The sequence below is a fragment of the Nerophis lumbriciformis genome, linkage group LG07 (assembly GCF_033978685.3).
Source record: "Nerophis lumbriciformis linkage group LG07, RoL_Nlum_v2.1, whole genome shotgun sequence".
NCBI classification, from domain to species: Eukaryota; Metazoa; Chordata; class Actinopteri; order Syngnathiformes; family Syngnathidae; genus Nerophis; species Nerophis lumbriciformis.
This window is the reverse complement of record NC_084554.2, coordinates 39,194,327-39,212,864: the sequence shown is the minus strand read 5'-3', so window position 1 is coordinate 39,212,864 and position 18,538 is coordinate 39,194,327. Positions and strand designations below refer to the sequence as shown.

Sequence of the window (18,538 nt, the reverse complement as noted above, 5' to 3'; positions counted from 1 at the left end):
ACCATTGATGTTTTTTCGTTTGTTTTTTGAAAGTTGATTTTGCTCTATTAAGTTATATAAGCGTTGCTTGTTCCACATTCAGTGTTAAAGCAAATCAGTGTAGCAAAATGAGCAATGATTCAAGTCTTATTCGTGCACTTTCTCTTGCTACTTCAAGGCTTGAATGTTTGATTCATTCATTATTGTTATTTTATTTTCAAATGTATTATTAGCCTGTGGAAAAAGTTTATTTTGATATTTACCTCAGAAGGCTGCAATTAGAAAAGAGGCATTCAATTTTTATTTAAATTTTATTTGATATGTCATTGATATTTTTGAATTATTATTATTTGAAACTCGATTTTGCATGTCACTATAAAGTTATATAAGCCTTGCTTGTTCAATATTCAATGCAAAACTTGTTTGGGTCCCTATTAAAAGGTTAATTTGTTCAACCTTGGCCCGCGGCTTTGTTCAGTTTTACATTTTGGCCCACTCTGTATTTGAGTTTGACACCCTTGCTATACATGGTATCATTACTCTTGATACTTGTATCGATCCACCCAACTTTGTTTACATTCACTAGCTCTATTTTCCGATTAGCAGTTAGTTTATCCTCCTACAGTGTGTAGTGTAGCATGTTTAGCTATTCCTCGTCCTCCAGTGATAATGCTACTTGTGATAAACAGTTTATTCGCCGCCACAGACGCTTCGCCCTGTGGAGGGACGTTAGCCGTGAGCGAGGACATTACATTGTATTGAGGACGCGTTTGTTCGCTGTCAAATTTGCGAGACACAGCTAGAATGTGTCATAAATATGCACTGTCACGATGTAATGATAGTATTAAAAGTTGTATCGTCGGCTATAGAGCTGGGCGATACAGACCAAAACTGATATCACTGTATTTTTATCATTATTTATAATTTTTTTTATCACTGTATTATACTATGTCAAAGCAGTTTCGTCTATTTTGTTTATTAACATTAGGTTGAAAGCCTCACACTTGTGCGCAGGATAGATGGAGCTGCGGTGAAAGCTGCTGCTAGCTGTTAAGTTTAAAGCAATTTTTCAGCCACCCTGCCGCTACAGTAGCCTAGTCCACATAGGCTATGGGGAGAGGCACTTTTAAAAGTTAAAGTTAAAGTACCACTGATAGTCACACACACACTCGGTGTGGTAAAATTACCCTCTGCATTTGACCCATCCCCTTGTTCCAACCCCTGGGAGGTGAGGGGAGCAGTGAGCAGCAGCGGTGGTCGCGCTCGGGAATCAAGGTGTAAAAACAAGATGTAGCTAAACATTTGACACACCGAGTGAGCAGCAGAGAGGAGCTATCGTTAGCTTCAGTGCTAAGTCGCTAACAGGAGTTAACAAACGATGAGATTAGTGATAAAGTCGCTACAAGGAGAGACATACACTATATTGCCAAAAGTATTTGGCCACCTGCCTTGACTCACATATGAACTTCAAGTGCCATCCCATTCCTAAGCCATAGGGTTCAATATGATGTGGGTCCACTTTTTGAAGCAATTACAGCTTCAACTCTTCTGGGAAGGCTGTCCACAAGGTTGCAGAGTGTTTTTATAGGAATTTTCCACCATTCTTCCAAAAGCGCACGCTGATGTTGGTCAAGAAGGCCTGGCTCTCAGTCTCCGTTCTAATTCATCCCAAAGGTGTTCTATCGGGTTCAGGTCAGGACTCTGTGCAGGCCAGTCAAGTTCATCCACACCAGACTCTGTCATCCATGTCTTTATGGACCTTGCTATGTGCACTGGTGCACAGTCATGTTGGAAGAGGAAGGGGCCCGCTCCAAACTGTTGGGAGCATGGAATTGTCCAAAATGTTTTGGTATCCTGGAGCATTCAAAGTTCCTTTCGCTGGAATTAAGGGGCCAAGCCCAACTCCTGAAAAACAACCCCACACCATAATCCCTCCTCCACCTAATTGCACACTCGGCACAATGCAGTCCGAAATGTAGCGTTCTCCTGGCAACCTCCAAACCCAGACTCGTCCATCAGATTGCCAGATGGAAAAGCGTAATTCATCACTCCAGAGAACCCGTCTCCACTGCTCTAGAGTCCAGTGGCGACGTGCTTTACACCACTGCATCCCACGCTTTGCATTGGACTTGGTGATGCATGTCTTAGATACAGCTGCTCAGCCATGGAAACCCATTCCATGAAGCTCTCTGCGTACTGTACGTGGGCTAATTGGAAGGTCACATGTAGTTTGCACTATGCGCTTCAGCATCCGCTGACCCCTCTCTGTCAGTTTACGTGGCCTACCACTTGGTGGCTTAGTTACTGTTGTTCCCAAACTCTTCCGTTTTCTTATAATAAAGCCGACAGTTGACTTTGGAATATTTACGAGCGAGGAAGTTTCACGACTGGATTTGTTGCACAGGTGGCATCCTATGACAGTTCCACGCTGGAAATCACTGAGAGCGGCCCATTCTTTCACAAATGTTTGTAGAAACAGTCTCCATGCCTAAGTGCTTGATTTTATACACCTGTGGCCGGGCCAAATGATTAGGACACCTGATTCTCATCATTTGAATAGGTGGCCAAATACTTTTGGCAATATAGTGTAGGTTCTAAAGCAGGCTTGGGCAATTATTTTGACTCGGGGGCCAAATTTAGAGAAAAAAACTTGTCTGGGGGCCGGTATATCTATTTTTAGGAACACTAATACAAAACCTCACAACAATGTCTGATTGAATGCTAAAAACGTGATAACAGACCGCCTTAAAAAAACAAAATGGAATTTTAAATTTTTTTACTTAATGAGACACCCAGAATGTACATGAAAATAAATAATGTGGGATTTACAATATTAACTATGAAGGATAAAACACTGAATATTGACAACATATGAACAGCACACTCCCTCTCCATTGACATATTTTAAAATCAAGCAAAACACAACAAAAATGCAACAAACAGCGAAATATGAACGCGAAGGGTAAAAAAAAAAAAACCCACCTACTATCAGATATATATGATATATCACTAAGCTTTAGAACTTTGTTGTGAAAATCTCCTTCCGCGTCTGTGGAAACGCTTCCCACCCACACTGCTTGGTGCCTCGTCTGAGCTCCTGTGACATAGATTACCATAGTAACTAATTAGATTACCATAGTAACTAGTATATCATGCAAAAGCGCAGATTCCAACCATTGAAATACTTTGTATAGTTGAAGACTTACGGTCATTAGAAAACATCACTGCACATCATAATGGCAGCTACACTTTCCATCTTAAAGATCTAAAACAATTATTTGAGAATGTCCGGCGGGCCAGATTGAAAAGCATAACGGGCCGCATGTGGCCCCCGGGCCTTAATTTGCTCAGGTCTGTTCTAAAGCAAATCGGTAGATGTGTAAATAAAGCTGTTGTCACTCACCAATCACCAAATGCAGTCGCTGTCCAAAGCATTGTATGACTTGGGAGTCGAGAAGTCGGAACCGCGCCACCATATTTTTTTTTTTTTTTTAAGTTTGATGCTCGTCACAGTGCGTCATCATAGAAGCCTCCGTAAACACGCAAGCCAAATAGGACGCCATGTGCTTTGCAAGTCAGGCGTAAAGAAGATCAAACGGCAGTAACAAAGGCACATAAAAAAATACAGGTATGGCGGTAATTGTCTCAAATATATACCGCTTTCTAAAATATACTGTATATATCATATGTATATATATATATATATATATATATATATATATATATATATATATATATATATATATATATTAGGGATGTCCGATAATGGCTTATCAACCGATACCGATATCAACCGATATATACAGTTGTGGAATTAACACATTATTATGCCTAATTTGGACAACCAGGTATGGTGAAGATAAGGTACTTTTTTTTAAAAATGAATAAGATAAAATAAGATAAATAAATGAAAAACATTTTCTTGAATAAAAAAGAAAGTAAAACAATATAAAAACAGTTACATTGAAACTAGTAATTAATGATAATTAGTCAAATTAGTACTATTAGTGGACCAGCAGCACGCACAATCATGTGTGCTTACCGACTGTATCCCTTGCAGACTGTATTGATATATATTGATATATAATGTAGGAACCAGAATATTAATAACAGAAAGAAACAACCCTTTTGTGTGAATGAGTGTAAATGGGGGAGGAAAGTTTTTTGGGTTGGTGCACTAATTGTAAGTGTATCTTGTGTTATTTATGTTGATTTAATATAAAAAATAAAAAATAAAACGATACCGATAATAAAAAAAACTATACCGATAATTTCCGATATTACATTTTAACGCATTTATCGGACATCTCTAATATATATATATATATATATATATATATATATATATATATATATATATATATATATATATATATATATATATATATATACCGTATATTACCAAATAGTAGCCCAGGCGTTTATTTCACAAAATCAATTTTGGGGACAGGCGTTTAAAAGAAGCAGGCGGTTATTTGCACAAGGCTTTTATTTATTTTTGCACCAGCCTGCACCAGGCCATTATTTGGTAACAATGGTTACTGTCCAGTATTTTTTTTTCGTACAAAAAACCTTAAATGTAAAAGCTATTGTAAACGTACAAACAAAAAAACAAGAGATCAACATGAGGTAGGCTATCAAAAGACAAGAGAACAACAAGGCCTCAACATGGCAGTAGTGCAACAATTGTCAAATAGAATACCAATACTAAAAATAAATACACTTTTTAAATAAAGCAGCCTACCGGGGAAAATAAAATTATGGTACCAAGTACTCAAGTATAAAACCCACCATCAAAACAGAACAATAATACTGTCACTTGAATAAAATAACGGCTACAGTACTCCAAGTTTTAAATAAAGCAGCATACAGGAAAAATAAAATTATGGTACCAAGTATTCTATAAAACCATCAAAACAATAATACTCCAGCAAACGCAACCCCAGTAGCATTTTAATCTAAATTATGCAAATAACTGCTATTTGGACATAGGCGGTCATCAAACAATTTGCATAATCCGTGATAATTTCTTTAAAAAGGCTTAAAGGGGAACATTATCACCAGACCTATGTAAGCGTCAATATATACCTTGATGTTGCAGAAAAAAGACCATATTTTTTTTAACCGATTTCCGAACTCTAAATGGGTGAATTTTGGCGAATTAAATATTCGCTTTCGGAGCGATGACGTCACAACGTGACGTCGCATCGGGAAGCAATCCGCCATTTTCTCAAACACCGGGTCAAAACAGCTCTGTTATTTTCCGTTTTTTTCTACTGTTTTCCGTACCTTGGAGACATCATGCCTCGTCGGTGTGTTGTCGGAGGGTGTAACAACACGAACAGGGACGGATTCAAGTTGCACCAGTGGCCCAAAGATGCGAAAGTGGCAAGAAATTGGACGTTTGTTCCGCACACTTTACCGACGAAAGCTATGCTACGACAGAGATGGCAAGAATGTGTGGATATCCTGCGACACTCAAAGCAGATGCATTTCCAACGATAAAGTCAAAGAAATCTGCCGCCAGACCCCCATTGAATCTGCCGGAGTGTGTGAGCAATTCAGGGACAAAGGTCCTCGGTAGCATGGCAAGCAATGGCGGCAGTTTGTTCCCGCAGACGAGCGAGCTAAACCCCCTGGATGTCTTGGCTCACACCGTCCCAAGATGATCAAGAGAAGAATATCGACCCTAGCTTCCCTGGCCTGCTGACATGAGGGTATGTCTGCAGAATATATTAATTGATGAAAATTGGGCTGTCTGCACTCTCAAAGTGCATGTTGTTGCCAAATGTATTTCATATGCTGTAAACCTAGTTCATAGTTGTTAGTTTCCTTTAATGCCAAACAAACACATACCAATCGTTGGTTAGAAGGCGATCGCCAAATTCGTCCTCGCTTTCTCCCGTGTCGCTGGCTGTCGTGTCGTTTTCGTCGGTTTCGCTTGCATACGGTTCAAACCGATATGGCTCAATAGCTTCAGTTTCTTCTTCAATTTCGTTTTCGCTACCTGCCTCCACACTACAACCATCCGTTTCAATACATGCGTAATCTGTTGAATCGCTTAAGCCGCTGAAATCCGAGTCTGAATCCGAGCTAATGTCGCTATAGCTTGCTGTTCTTTCCGCCATGTTTGTTTGTGTTGGCTTCACTGTGTGACGTCACAGGAAAATGGACGGGTGTATATAACGATGGTTAAAATCAGGCACTTTGAAGCTTTTTTTAGGGATATTGCATGATGGGTAAAATTTTGAAAAAAAATTCGAAAAATATAATAAGCCACTGGGAACTGATTTTTAATGGTTTTAACAATTCTGAAATTGTGATAATGTTCCCCTTTAGGAAGAGGCAGTTAATTCACAAAATGGGGTCAGACCCCGGGCGGCTATTAGGACATGGGCAGTTATTTTCCCAAGGGCGTTTGTTTGGTAATATACGGTGTGTATATATATATATATATATATATATATATATATATATATATATATATATATATATATATATATATATATATATATATATATCGCATATCATCTATATTGCCCAACCCAAAGCTTATGGTTTGACAAGCAATGATGACATCACTGGAAAATCATAGCACTGACTTATAGTCCAATCTGATTGCTCTGATGCAGCTCATAGGGGGCATAGTATTTGGAGACTTGGCATTAACAATGATGGAAGTGCCATTGAAAATAAAAGAAATAAATTAGAAAATGCTGAACTAACTGGTAAATGTTAAACACAGGGTGTACTAACCAGTGGCCTGGCACGCATGTTTGTGTTTTCAGTCATTTCTGATCATATGTCGGCATGGAAGCATATCCAAAACCCTCACAAATCCAAAGCTAAAATAAGATGCTTTATGGAGCTCCAGCTTGTTGCCAGGCGGAAGTGGTTAACCGACGCTAATGGAGACATTTATTAGATTGTACTCAGTGTAAGGGAGAGAGGCAGCTCATATTCCACACCGAAAGCTCTCTCGACATTTTATTAGAGGCGCATCGCTCCATCAAGTGTTTGCTCCGCACCACCCGCCCCATTCCCAAAGATTTATGTGTCCATCCTTGCCGAGTTCTGACATGCTAAGAGGATTACGCGGCGATGCAATGTTGCCATTTTCTGATGATGGGTTAATCCAAAACATGGCAGCACCGCTGGGCTGTAATGACGTGCACAAGCGGGCCAAAGCTGCAGTGTGATGATGATTAGAGTGACGTAACCTCTGAAGTCAGCGCGCAGAAGGATGAACCTGTGCCATCGCTCGGCGCCAAAAAGAGTCCCGGCAAAGATTAGCCCCGCGAATATAAACCTGGTCTTTGTGCTTTGCTGTGGAACAGTTGTCCCGGGGTGGGGAGAGGTTAGAACCCCGGTCTCACATTTCCGCGACACATGATGGCACTTGTGTGGCATGTCACACGCTCGCAGACGTTTTGATGGTCATCCCGCCAGAATGTGCGCGCACAGAGGCCAGGATTGTGTCGGAAATAAATGTGAACCCAGTGTGATTCGGGTCACATGATGAACGCTCACTTAAAAAAAAAAAATGCATGGAATCTACATTCTGGAGCGCACGCACACACACACTCCTCTGTTTCTTACTTCGCATGATGGAGCTGTGAGTCGATTCTCCTCATTGTCCTGCGGCGAGTCGCTGCAACGCGCTGCCATCATTTCACCTCACAAACACTCAAGGGGGAGAAGTCCTGCCGAGCCCACATGGAGCTTGAGTGGGTGACGCCAAAATAGGAAGGGAAATAGGTCCTAATCCACGCCGTCGTCCGTCCTCATGTCCGGTCGAGGTGGAAATCTGAAAGGGACATTTGACAGTTGGGCAATTAGAATTTGTTTTGCAAGTTTGAGTCCAAAAAAGTAAACAAGCATTCACCGGACACAACATTTACCCATGACTGTCACACACACACTAGGTGTGGCGAAATTATTCTCTGCATTTGACCCATCGCCCTTGATCACCCCCTGGGAGGTGAGGGGAGCAGTGAGCAGCAGCGGTGGCCGCGCCCGGGAATCATTTTTGGTGATTTAACCCCCAAAATAATTCTCCTCACTTTCAAAGCCATCCATAACCTCTCTCCATCTTATCTCTCTGACCTGATCCATGTCGCCACGCCCTCACGTTCTCTAAGATCCTCTTCATCCATCCATCTCACTGTCCCTTTATTTAAACTGTCCACCATGGGTGCCCGAGCTTTCAGCCGCTCTGCCCCACATCTTTGGAACTCTTTGCCACCAGACCTTCGTAACTTGGACTCAATATCCCTCTTCAAATTAAGACTCAAAACACACCTATTCCTGACTGCTTATTCATTGTAATCATCTTTTCTTCTCTATCTTTGTTGTTGTTATTATTGTTGTTTTTATCCGATTTTATTGTTTTGATTTTATACGGTGTCCTTGAGTGCCCAGAAAGGTGCCTTATAAATAAAATGTATTATTATTATTATTAATTCCAACCCTTGATGCTGGGTGTCAAGTAGGTATGTTTGTAAAAAAAAAATAAAAAAAATAAAAAATGAATGTATTTACATGTACCAGTATTATAAAACAGGTCTTATAAAGACAATCCCAGTGATAAAAGTATAAGTAATTTTCCTGTGATAAATATTAGAACAGTTATGGATTTTTAAAACTAGTGAAAATGCAATCATTTCTGATCAACTTCTTCAATATAAAGTCACTGAGGCTCAAGATTTTAGGTCTGACCTTTTTGTTAAAAATGTCATAACTTTCTCAATATTTGCCATTTAAAAAAAAAATGTTGGTGTCATTGGAAAGCTTGCTCAACAAAGAAACAGAAAAAAGAGTTTTCTCAGTTACGGTGTATTTCTAATTGATAAAATTCCTGAAATTAGCATTGGAAGTGACGGAAAATTTTAGTAAACATGGCTGCTCGGACTCGACTTGTGTGTCACAAAACAAAAAAATCTGTGCGTGAATCGATCAATTTAAAACATATTTGGCAGACTAACATAAATGTATAATTTATATAATAGAGATTCCAATGAGGGCAGCACGGTGTCCTAGGGGTTTGTACGTGTGCCTCACAATTCGAAGGTCCTGGGTTCGATCCTGGGCCCTAGTGTGTGAATGTGAGTGTGAATGTTGTCTGTCTGTGTTGGCCCTGTGATGAGGTGGCGACTTGTCCAGGGTGTACCCCGCCTTCCGCCCGTGTGCAGCTAGGATAGGCTCCAGCCCCCCCAATGAACATTTTACTCAATTGGATTTTTTTGCAGGGGAGTTTTGTCCAGTCTAATCTTGCCAAATTCTGTCAGAGCTATGTAGCGCGAGTACCGTATTTTTCGGACTATAAGTCGTAATTTTTTCCAGGAGACATAGTCTTCCCAACGTGTCCTGGGTCTTCCCCGCGGCCTCCTACCGGTCGGACGTGCCCGGTAGGGAGGCGTTCGGGTGTCATCCTGACCAGATGCCCGAACCACCTCATTTGGCTCCTCTCGATGTGGAGGAGCAGCGGCTTTACTTTGAGCTCCCCCCGGATGGCAGAGCTTCTCACCCTATCTCTAAGGGAGAGCCCCGCCACCCGGCGGAGGAAACTCATTTCGGCCGCTTGTACCCGTGATCTTGTCCTTTCGGTCATAACCCAAAGCTCATGACCATAGGTGAGGATGGGAACGTAGATCGACCGGTAAATTGAGAGCTTTGCCTTCCGGCTCAGCTCCTTCTTCACCACAACGGATCGATACAGCGTCCGCATTACTGAAGACGCCGCACCGATCCGCCTGTCGATCTCACGATCCACTCTTCCCTCACTCGTGAACAAGACTCCGAGGTACTTGAACTCCTCAACTTGGGGCAAGATCTCCTCCCCAACCCGGAGATGGCACTCCACCCTTTTCCGGGCGAGAACCATGGACTCGGACTTGGAGGTGCTGATTCTCATCCCAGTCGCTTCACACTCGGCTGCGAACCGATCCAGTGAGAGCTGAAGATCCTGGCCAGATGAAGCCATCAGGACCACATCATCTGCAAAAGGCAGAGACCTAATCCTGCAGCCACCAAACCGGATCCCCTCAACCCCCGCAACCCCAAAAGGGACAAGCGGTAGAAAATGGAGGGATGGAGATTCCAATGAACATTTTACTCAATTGAATTTTTTTGCAGGGGAGTTTTGTCCAGTCTAAACTTGCCAAATTTTGTCAGAGCTAGGTAGCGCGAGTACCGTATTTTTCGGACAATAAGTCGCAATTTTTTCATAGTTTGGCCGAGCTCCAGTGCGACTTATATACGTTCTTTTCCGTCTTTATTATGCATTTTCGGCAGGTGCGACTTATACTCCGGTGCGACTTATACTCCGAAAAATACGGTACATGTTCAAGCTCAAAATTTCGATATTGTGGATAAAGTAGGTTATATGTTCTACGCCATCATCGTTGGTGTAAAGTGGTGATAAAAAAAACGACGCGAACGCAGTGGAACTCTTAAAACAGCGTTCCTGTCGCTACTCACGATGGCGCGTTCAAGTGTGAAACAGTGAGTGACCACTGCGGAGAGCCAAAGAGCAGCGAATACATACATACCTACAACATTAACTCACTGTTTATCAATTACTTTCAGTCATGTCCATTCTATGCAGAACAGACTGAACAAAACCTGGAAATTTTTTCACACCCCCCCTGAATTCAGATACTATTTATTTGTACAAACCACCAGTTGCTGCGCCAGCAATCAGCAAACAATCATACAAAAAAAGTAAACATACACAAAAACCTGCTCGGTGTATTTACTGGACACATTAGCTTACTGTTAATATTTTGTCAAGCCCATGTTAATCAAAACAGAATGAACAAACCCATAAAAAAAGTGTTCACGCCAGTCCTGAATTTAAATTCTAGTTATCTGTACTAAACACCAGTTGCTGCCACCAGCATTCTGCAAACACAGGCACACAAAACCTGCTCTAGTGCATTTACCGAACACATTAGCTTGGTGATTCTTAGTTATTTTCAGTCATGCCTATGCTATACAAAACAGAATAAACAAAACGCTACATTTTTTTCCACGCCTCTCCCCCCCTCAAATTTAAATACAATATTTCTCTACAAACAACTAGTTTGGAGATAAAGGATAAAGTAAACATGCACACACACAAAAACCTGCTCCAGTGCATTTATCAGACACATTAGCTTAGTGATTCTCAATATTTTTTTGTCAAGCCCATGCTAATCAAAACAGAATGAACAAACCCATTAAAAAAAATGTTCACGCCCGCCCTGGATTAAAATACTAGTTATCTGTACTAAACACCAGTTGCTGGCACCGGCATTCTGCAAACACAGGCACACAAAAACCTGCTCCAGTGCATTTACCGGACACATTAGCTCCGTGTTTCTCAGTTATTTTCAGTCATGCCTATGTTACACAAAACAGAATACCGTATTTTTCGGACTATAAGTCACAGTTTTTTTCATAGTTTGGCCGGGGGTGCGACTTATACTCAGGAGCGACTTATGTGTGAAATTATTAACACATTACCGTAAAATATCAAAAAATATTATTTAGCTCATTCACGTAAGAGACTAGACGTATAAGATTTCATGGGATTTAGCGATTAGGAGTGACAGATTGTTTGGTAAACGTATAGCGTGTTCTATATGTTATAGTTATTTGAATGACTCTTACCATAATATGTTACGTTAACACAGTGCCGGCCCAAGCCTCCATGGGGCCCTAAGCAAAATTTGATTTTGGGGCCCTCTATTTCTGCCAATAATATTGATTGTTGATCATTCACACACCTACTATAAACTCATTGCGGCTCTGGCAGTGTTGTTTACATTATCCTATTGTCAGCCTGGCATGTCTTTACAAATGACATGTCATTTATAAAGATATGGGGGTGGCCCAGTTAAGAACATAAATAATACCAATGAATGAACGAATGATGTCCAGAGTGCCACATATGGTTCCTAATCTTAAAATGTAGAAAACATTCAGCTACAAGAGTGGCCTGGGGTTGAACAGTCCCAAGTGATAAAGCTTTGTATTTACAGTAAAAGTGTCATCTTGTCTCATCAGTCTTGTACATATTAGTCTTTAATTACTAGTTTACATTTTTAGTTAATTGTTCATATTTAATGTTTACTTTGTACAAAGAGAGCGCAGTCTACTGAAGTTAAATTCATCAATAGTTTTCCCCTTTGAAAGACGCAAGGCAAAATCCTTCCATTTCACCATGTTGCTACAATGATCTTCACTGTTTTCATGCTGTTTCAGCAGTGCACCTATGTTGACCCAATCCCGCTGTCCCTCGGCTGCCAGTTTTAAGGACTTTTTGGAAAATAATTTGCAGCAAAAGCAATAGACTGCATCTTTACTTCTTGAATAAGTCAGCCAGCTACGCTTGACTTTTTCCCCATTGACTAGCTGTCTGTAGGTATAATGATAATGAAAACTTCGGCCATCATGCCGTTTGGGGAATGAAAAGTTCTCCTTAATAGACAGTGGTCCTCTGATCACCTGCTCAGTCCTGTCTGAATCTGAGAGGAAAGATATGGCGTCACATTAGTGCCAAAAATCCAAGCGCATAAAAACTGTTATCGCACGCTGATTCTCCACTTCGTGCGCGCGCGACACCCTTTTGCACGCGCGTGGTGTCTTTTTGCGCAAGCGTGGTGTCTTTTTGCGCGCGCGCGGTGCCTTTCTGCGCGCGTGCCGTCTCGGTCTGTGCGCTCTCTGTGTACTCCTGGCATCTCTCCTCGCGCTGTCATTTTTTTTTTGGCACTTTGGGGGCAGGTATGCTTAGACAGCCCCTCCTTTCTGATTGGCTCTGAGCATTTTTCATATGACCAATCATTCTCCAGCGTAGCAACGTTGTAGCCATCTTACCTCGGACAGCTAGCCTCAATCATTACATTGATGTCAAAGCAAGTTATGGTAATTTAATTAGTACATGTACCAATTAAATTACCATAACTTGCTCGATTTTCGACCAATTTACAAACGGTTTGCCTTGTTACAAATCTTATTACATGTAGATATGACATAGGATGCTGCACCTGTTGAAATTACCTCTTTCGCTATAAAAAAAAATGACTTAATTGTGCAATATAGTTGTGTAGGGTCAGTGATAGTCAGTTCTCTGATTATTTTAAACTGTTTCAGAATACATTATTAAAAGGCTATTTTTAACATTTTAAAAACAAAATTCAAAGATTATTTCATTAATTTTATGGCTGAATCAAAAGAAATTCCATAAATTAGAAAACAATGTTCAAGAAGAAGTGAAAACTTTGCGCCTATAACAATCTTGATACATATTGACGATGACCCGCCCTGCTATACTTCTGATTGGCTCTGAGCATTTCGCCTGACCAATCAGAAAGAAGGGGCCGTCTAAGCATACCCGCCCCCAAAGTGCCAAAACGAAACATGCCAGCGCACAGACCGAGACGGCGCGCGCGCAAAAAGGCACCACACGCGCGCAAAAGGGTGTCGCGCGCGCGCACGAAGTGGAGAATCAGCGCGCGATAACAGTTTTTATGCGCTCGGATTTTTGGCACTAATGTGACGCCATAGCAGGCAGCAAACGTCACAGGTGCAGCAGAGGCAGCTTTACATTTAAAGAGAGGCAGGAAGAATCACTAGGCCTAGATCAGCAGCAGCACTCTGTTGACCTAAAATTGTGTTTTTGTACAATAATATATCTTTGATCATTTAGAAATCATCAGTCAGACTCGTACATGCAAAAAATTTAAAATAAGATTTTTTTGTTAATTGTTTTTGGGGGCCCCCTGGTGGCTGCGGGGCCCTAAGCAAGCGCTTAGTATGCTTATGCCTTGGGCCGGCTCTGCGTTAACATACCAGGCACGTTCTCAGTTGGTTATTTATGCCTCAAATAACGTACACTTATTCAGCCTGTTATTCACTATTCTTTATTTATTTTAAGTTGCCTTTCAAATGTCTATTCTTGGTGTTGAGTTGAGTTGAGTTGAGTTTGAGTTTATTTCGAACGTGCAAGCATACAACATGATACATCACAATTTCCAGTTTCTCTTTTCAACATGTTCGAAAAGGAGTAGGAAGAAGCAGAGCTTATTTAATCCTACCCCTTTTCTTTTACATAACAGTTGCCAAAACTTTAGTTCACTTCCTGTTCTCAATGTATTCACAATATACTCCATAAGTAATCACAATAAAAATAAATAAATAAATAATAATTGGTGAAGTAAGTTATATTTCATATGATGAGATAAGTAAGATTATTTTGAGAGTGAAAGAATGGATGACTTAAATAAATTCAAAATGTTTATCATGGTTCTTCTTCTTTGTACTTTGTAAACACTTTAAGTTTGAAGAGTTTCTTGAAGTGGATCATATTAGTACATGGGTACTATCATGGGTTTTATCAAATAAATTTCCCCAAAAAATGCAACTTATACTCCAGTGCGACTTATATATGTTTTTTTCCTTCTTTATTATGCATTTTCAGCAGGTGCGACTTATACTCCGGTGTGACTTATACTCCGAAAAATACGGTAAACAAAACTCTAAATTTTTTCCACGCCTCTCCCTCCCTCAAATTTAAAATACAATATTTCTCTACAAACAACCAGTTGCTGGCAGTACCATTCTGTGAACAATCTTAGGAAAAAGTATACATGCACACACACAAAAACCATCTCCAGTGCAATTACCGGACACATCAGCATAGTGATTCTCAATTATTTTCTGAAATGCCCATGCTAATCAGAACCGAATCGACAAAACCCTACATTTTTCCACACCCCCTTGAATTCAAATACTATTTATCTGTATTCTGTACAAACCACCAGTTGCTGGCATTCTGAAAACAATCATACAAAAAAGTAAACATGCACACACACACAAAAACCTGCTCCGATGCCTATACTGGACACATTAGCATAGTGTTTCTCAATTATCTTCTGTCAAGCCCATGCTAACCAGAACAGAATGAAGAAAACAAACAAAAATAATTTCACACTTGCCCTGAATTAAAATACTAGTTTAGCTGTACTAAACACCAGTTGCTTCTGCAAACACAGGCACACACAAAAAATCTGCTGTAGTGCATTTACTGGACACATTAGCTCAGTGCTTCTCAATTATTTTTAGTCATGCCCATGCTCTACAGAACGGAATCAACAAAACCCTACATTTTTTCACGTCCCCCCCGGGCCCCCCAAACTCAAATACTATATGTTTGTACAAACCACCAGTTGCTAGCACTAGCATACTTACAATAAAGTAAATATGCACAAAAACCTGCTCCAGTGCGTTCACTGACACGTTAATTTAGCGCTTTTCTCAATTATTTGCCGTCATGCCCATGCTAATCAGAAACGAATCGACAAAACCCTTAAAAAAAATGTCCACACCCCACCAACCCCCCTATTCCAATACTATTTATTCCCACAAACCAACAGTTCCGCAGACAATTATCAAAATAATCTGTGATAACTTCTGCAACTACTTAAAACAATTTCCAAGTTAAGTTTACTCCCACCCCCCCCACTGAGAGTTGCTTATTTTGGCTTATTCATGATATTGTTAAATAGTCCATTGTGAACATGCATAATACTTGCACAAGTCTGAAGAAGCAGGGTTTGGTGGTAGCAGGGGTGTATAATGTAGCCCGGAAGAGTCAGGGCTGCATGGGATTCTGGGTATTTGTTCTGTTGTGTTTATGTTGTGTTAAGGTGCAGATGTTCTCCCGAAATGTGTTTGTCATTCTTGTTTGGTGTGGGTTCACAGTGTGGCGCATTATTATTAAGAGTCTTAAAGTTGTTTTATATGGCCACCGTCAGTGTAACCTGTGTGGCTGTTGACCAAGTATGCCTTGCTGTCACTTGCGTGTGCAAGTAGAAGATGCATACAACAAAAGGCTGGACTGGCACGCTGTTAATACAGATTGTAGAGGGCGCTAAATGTTGCACCATCATGGCACGCCCTTATTATTATTATTGTTAGGATGAAAATCGGTGAATATTATTCCCGGGAGTTTTCTGCGTGAGGCACCAAAATCCGGAAATCTCCCGGGAAAATCGGGAGGGTCAGCAAGTATGCAGCTGAGCCGCATCAGAGTGATCAAAGACCTGCATGCGGCTCCGGAGCCGCGGGTTGCCGACCCCTGGTATAATACAACAACAACATATTATATATGCCAAGGACCATAAATATTAGAAAATATATACACTTGGTGCAATGTTGTACATTTTTACCCCAATTAATTTGTAAACATAATATTGTTGGGATTAGCATACTTACATTACAATAAAGTAAACATGCACAAAAACCTGCTCCAGTGCATTCACCTGACACATTAACTTAGCTCTTTTCTCAATTATTTTCCGTCATGCCCATGCTAATCAAAACCGAATCGACAAAACCCTACTTTTTTTTCACGCCCCACCTCCCCCAATTCAAATACTATTTATTCCCACAAACCAACAGTTGCGCAAACAATCACCTGATTATCAAAATAATCTGCGATAACATCTGCAACTACTTAAAACAATTTCCAAATTAAGTTTACTCCCCCCACCCCCGCCCCCTGAGAGTTACTTATTTTGGCTTATTCATAATATTGTTATATAGTCCATTGTGAACATGCTTAACACTTGCACAAATCTGAAGAAGCAGCTCTTGTTTAATCCTAGTCAAAGTGTGTTCTGTAAAAGTAACATATTATATATGCCAAGGACCATAAATATTAGAAAATACATACACTTGGCACAATGTTGTGCATTTTTACCCCAATGCAATTGGAAACATAATATTGTTGGGATTAGCATACTTACAATAAAGTAAACATGCACAAAAACCTCCTCCAGTGCATTTACCTGACGCGTTAACTTAGCTCTTTTCTCACTTATTTTTTATCGTGCCCACGCTAATCAGAACCGAATCGACAAAACCCTACACTTTTCTCCACGCCCCACCTCCCCCAATTCCAATACTATTTATTCCCACAAACCAACAGTTCCGCAGACAATTATCATCAAAATAATCTGTGATAAACTTGAGAGCTATAGCATTACTTGAGAGGCTTTGGATATTTCTCATTGCCGAGAGCTCAAACCACTCGTAAACGTTTTTGTGTGTCTGTATGCGGAGTAAATCTATGGAACAAACTGGACTTACAACACAAGCAATGCCAAACTATTAATCGATTTAAACTATTATACAAACATGGGGTCTGGTTCAAATATAGAGATGAGGGTGTTGTACTCTGTCTCAAAGTGTTAACATGTGCTCAATGTTTCCTTACCATTATTACTATGTTGCAGAGGTGTGGACTCGAGTCACATGACTTGGACTCGAGTCAGACTCGAGTCATGAATTTGATGACTTTAGACTCGACTTGACAAAATGTAAAAAGACTTGCAACTCGACTTAGACTTTAACATCAATGACTTGTGACTTCACTTGGACTTGAGCCTTTTGAATTGACATGACTTGACATGACTTGCTACTTTCCCCAAAACCCAAAGATGAAAAAGTTATTCGGGAGCGCTCCGTATTTTTCATTGTGTACTTGTCTATCAGCGTTGCGTGTGTCAGCTTGTGTGGTCTCAGTACAACAGCCAATCAAATTAGATCTACTTTGTTTTCATCACACAGCATTCATCCAATCAAATTGCAGGACAACCAACGAAGAAGACATGTCCAAGCCACACGCCAGTGAACAAAAAATGATACCTAAAATAATTTTGTTTGGGTATAAAAATTACGAGGTGGTCAACACAAAACGGTTTGCAGTATGCAACACATGCGGTTCGAAAATTACTGATGGAGAGGCAACAACTTCCAACTTCGTCCGGCATTTGAAGTTGCACAAAGAACGGTAAGTTTTGAATGTAAGATAACGTTTATTGGCTAAGTAACGTGACTTTTATTTGCTGTGTAGTTATATCAGTGAGGCTGTAAACTCACTGCTAACGTTATAACGTTATTGCAAACACGGGAATCTGTTGCAGTTCACTACCTTATCCATACTTTTTGTTCAGTGATTTTTTTTAAGCAGGGTTACGTTAGTCAATATATCACACGTAACGTTAGACGGCGGTCAGCAGCACCGCGTATTTTAGCCACCTAAAAAAAGACAAAAATAGTAAAATAAAGGTCAGTTAAAATGTATACTATATTATGAATATGTGTACCGTTTTAGCTAGCTTTCTGACATACTGTTGGTTGTTTACCTCAGTGGTCCCCAACCACCGGGCCGGTCCGTGGATCGATTGGTATCGGGCCGCACAAGAAATAATTTTTTTCTTTTTTCTTTTTTTAATTAAATCAACATAAAAAACACAAGATACACTTACAAGTAGTGCACCAACCCAAAACAACTCTCTCCCCCCTTTTGTTCTGGGCATTGAACATGAAGACTCTTCCTTCACTGTTCCGAGTGGCCATGAGAGTCTTGGCAGTGCCTGCCTCCAGTGCTCCAGTGGAGCGAGTTTTCAGCCATGGTGGCATCATACTACGCCCCCATCGTGCACAAATGACTGACAGACTCTTGGCTAATTTGGTCTTTTGCAAATGCAATGCAGCATAGGGCCCTGACATA

General features: G+C 40.5%; 2 protein-coding genes across 3 annotated transcripts in view; one reads left to right on the top strand and one right to left on the bottom strand.

Annotated features, from left to right (window-relative positions):
• LOC133609521 (threonine synthase-like 1) overlaps positions 1 to 18,538 on the top strand; it is a 242,160-nt gene that overhangs the window by 148,397 nt on the left and 75,225 nt on the right. The window lies entirely within an intron of this gene.
• The window catches only part of arhgap21a (Rho GTPase activating protein 21a), a 137,687-nt gene that overhangs the window by 117,554 nt on the left and 1,595 nt on the right, over positions 1 to 18,538 (bottom strand). The window contains exon 2 of the mRNA XM_061965142.1: positions 7,579 to 7,786. Within this exon, the coding sequence (XP_061821126.1) occupies positions 7,579 to 7,650 (72 nt within the window). The 5' untranslated portion in view covers positions 7,651 to 7,786. The remainder of the gene's footprint in view (positions 1 to 7,578; positions 7,787 to 18,538) is intronic.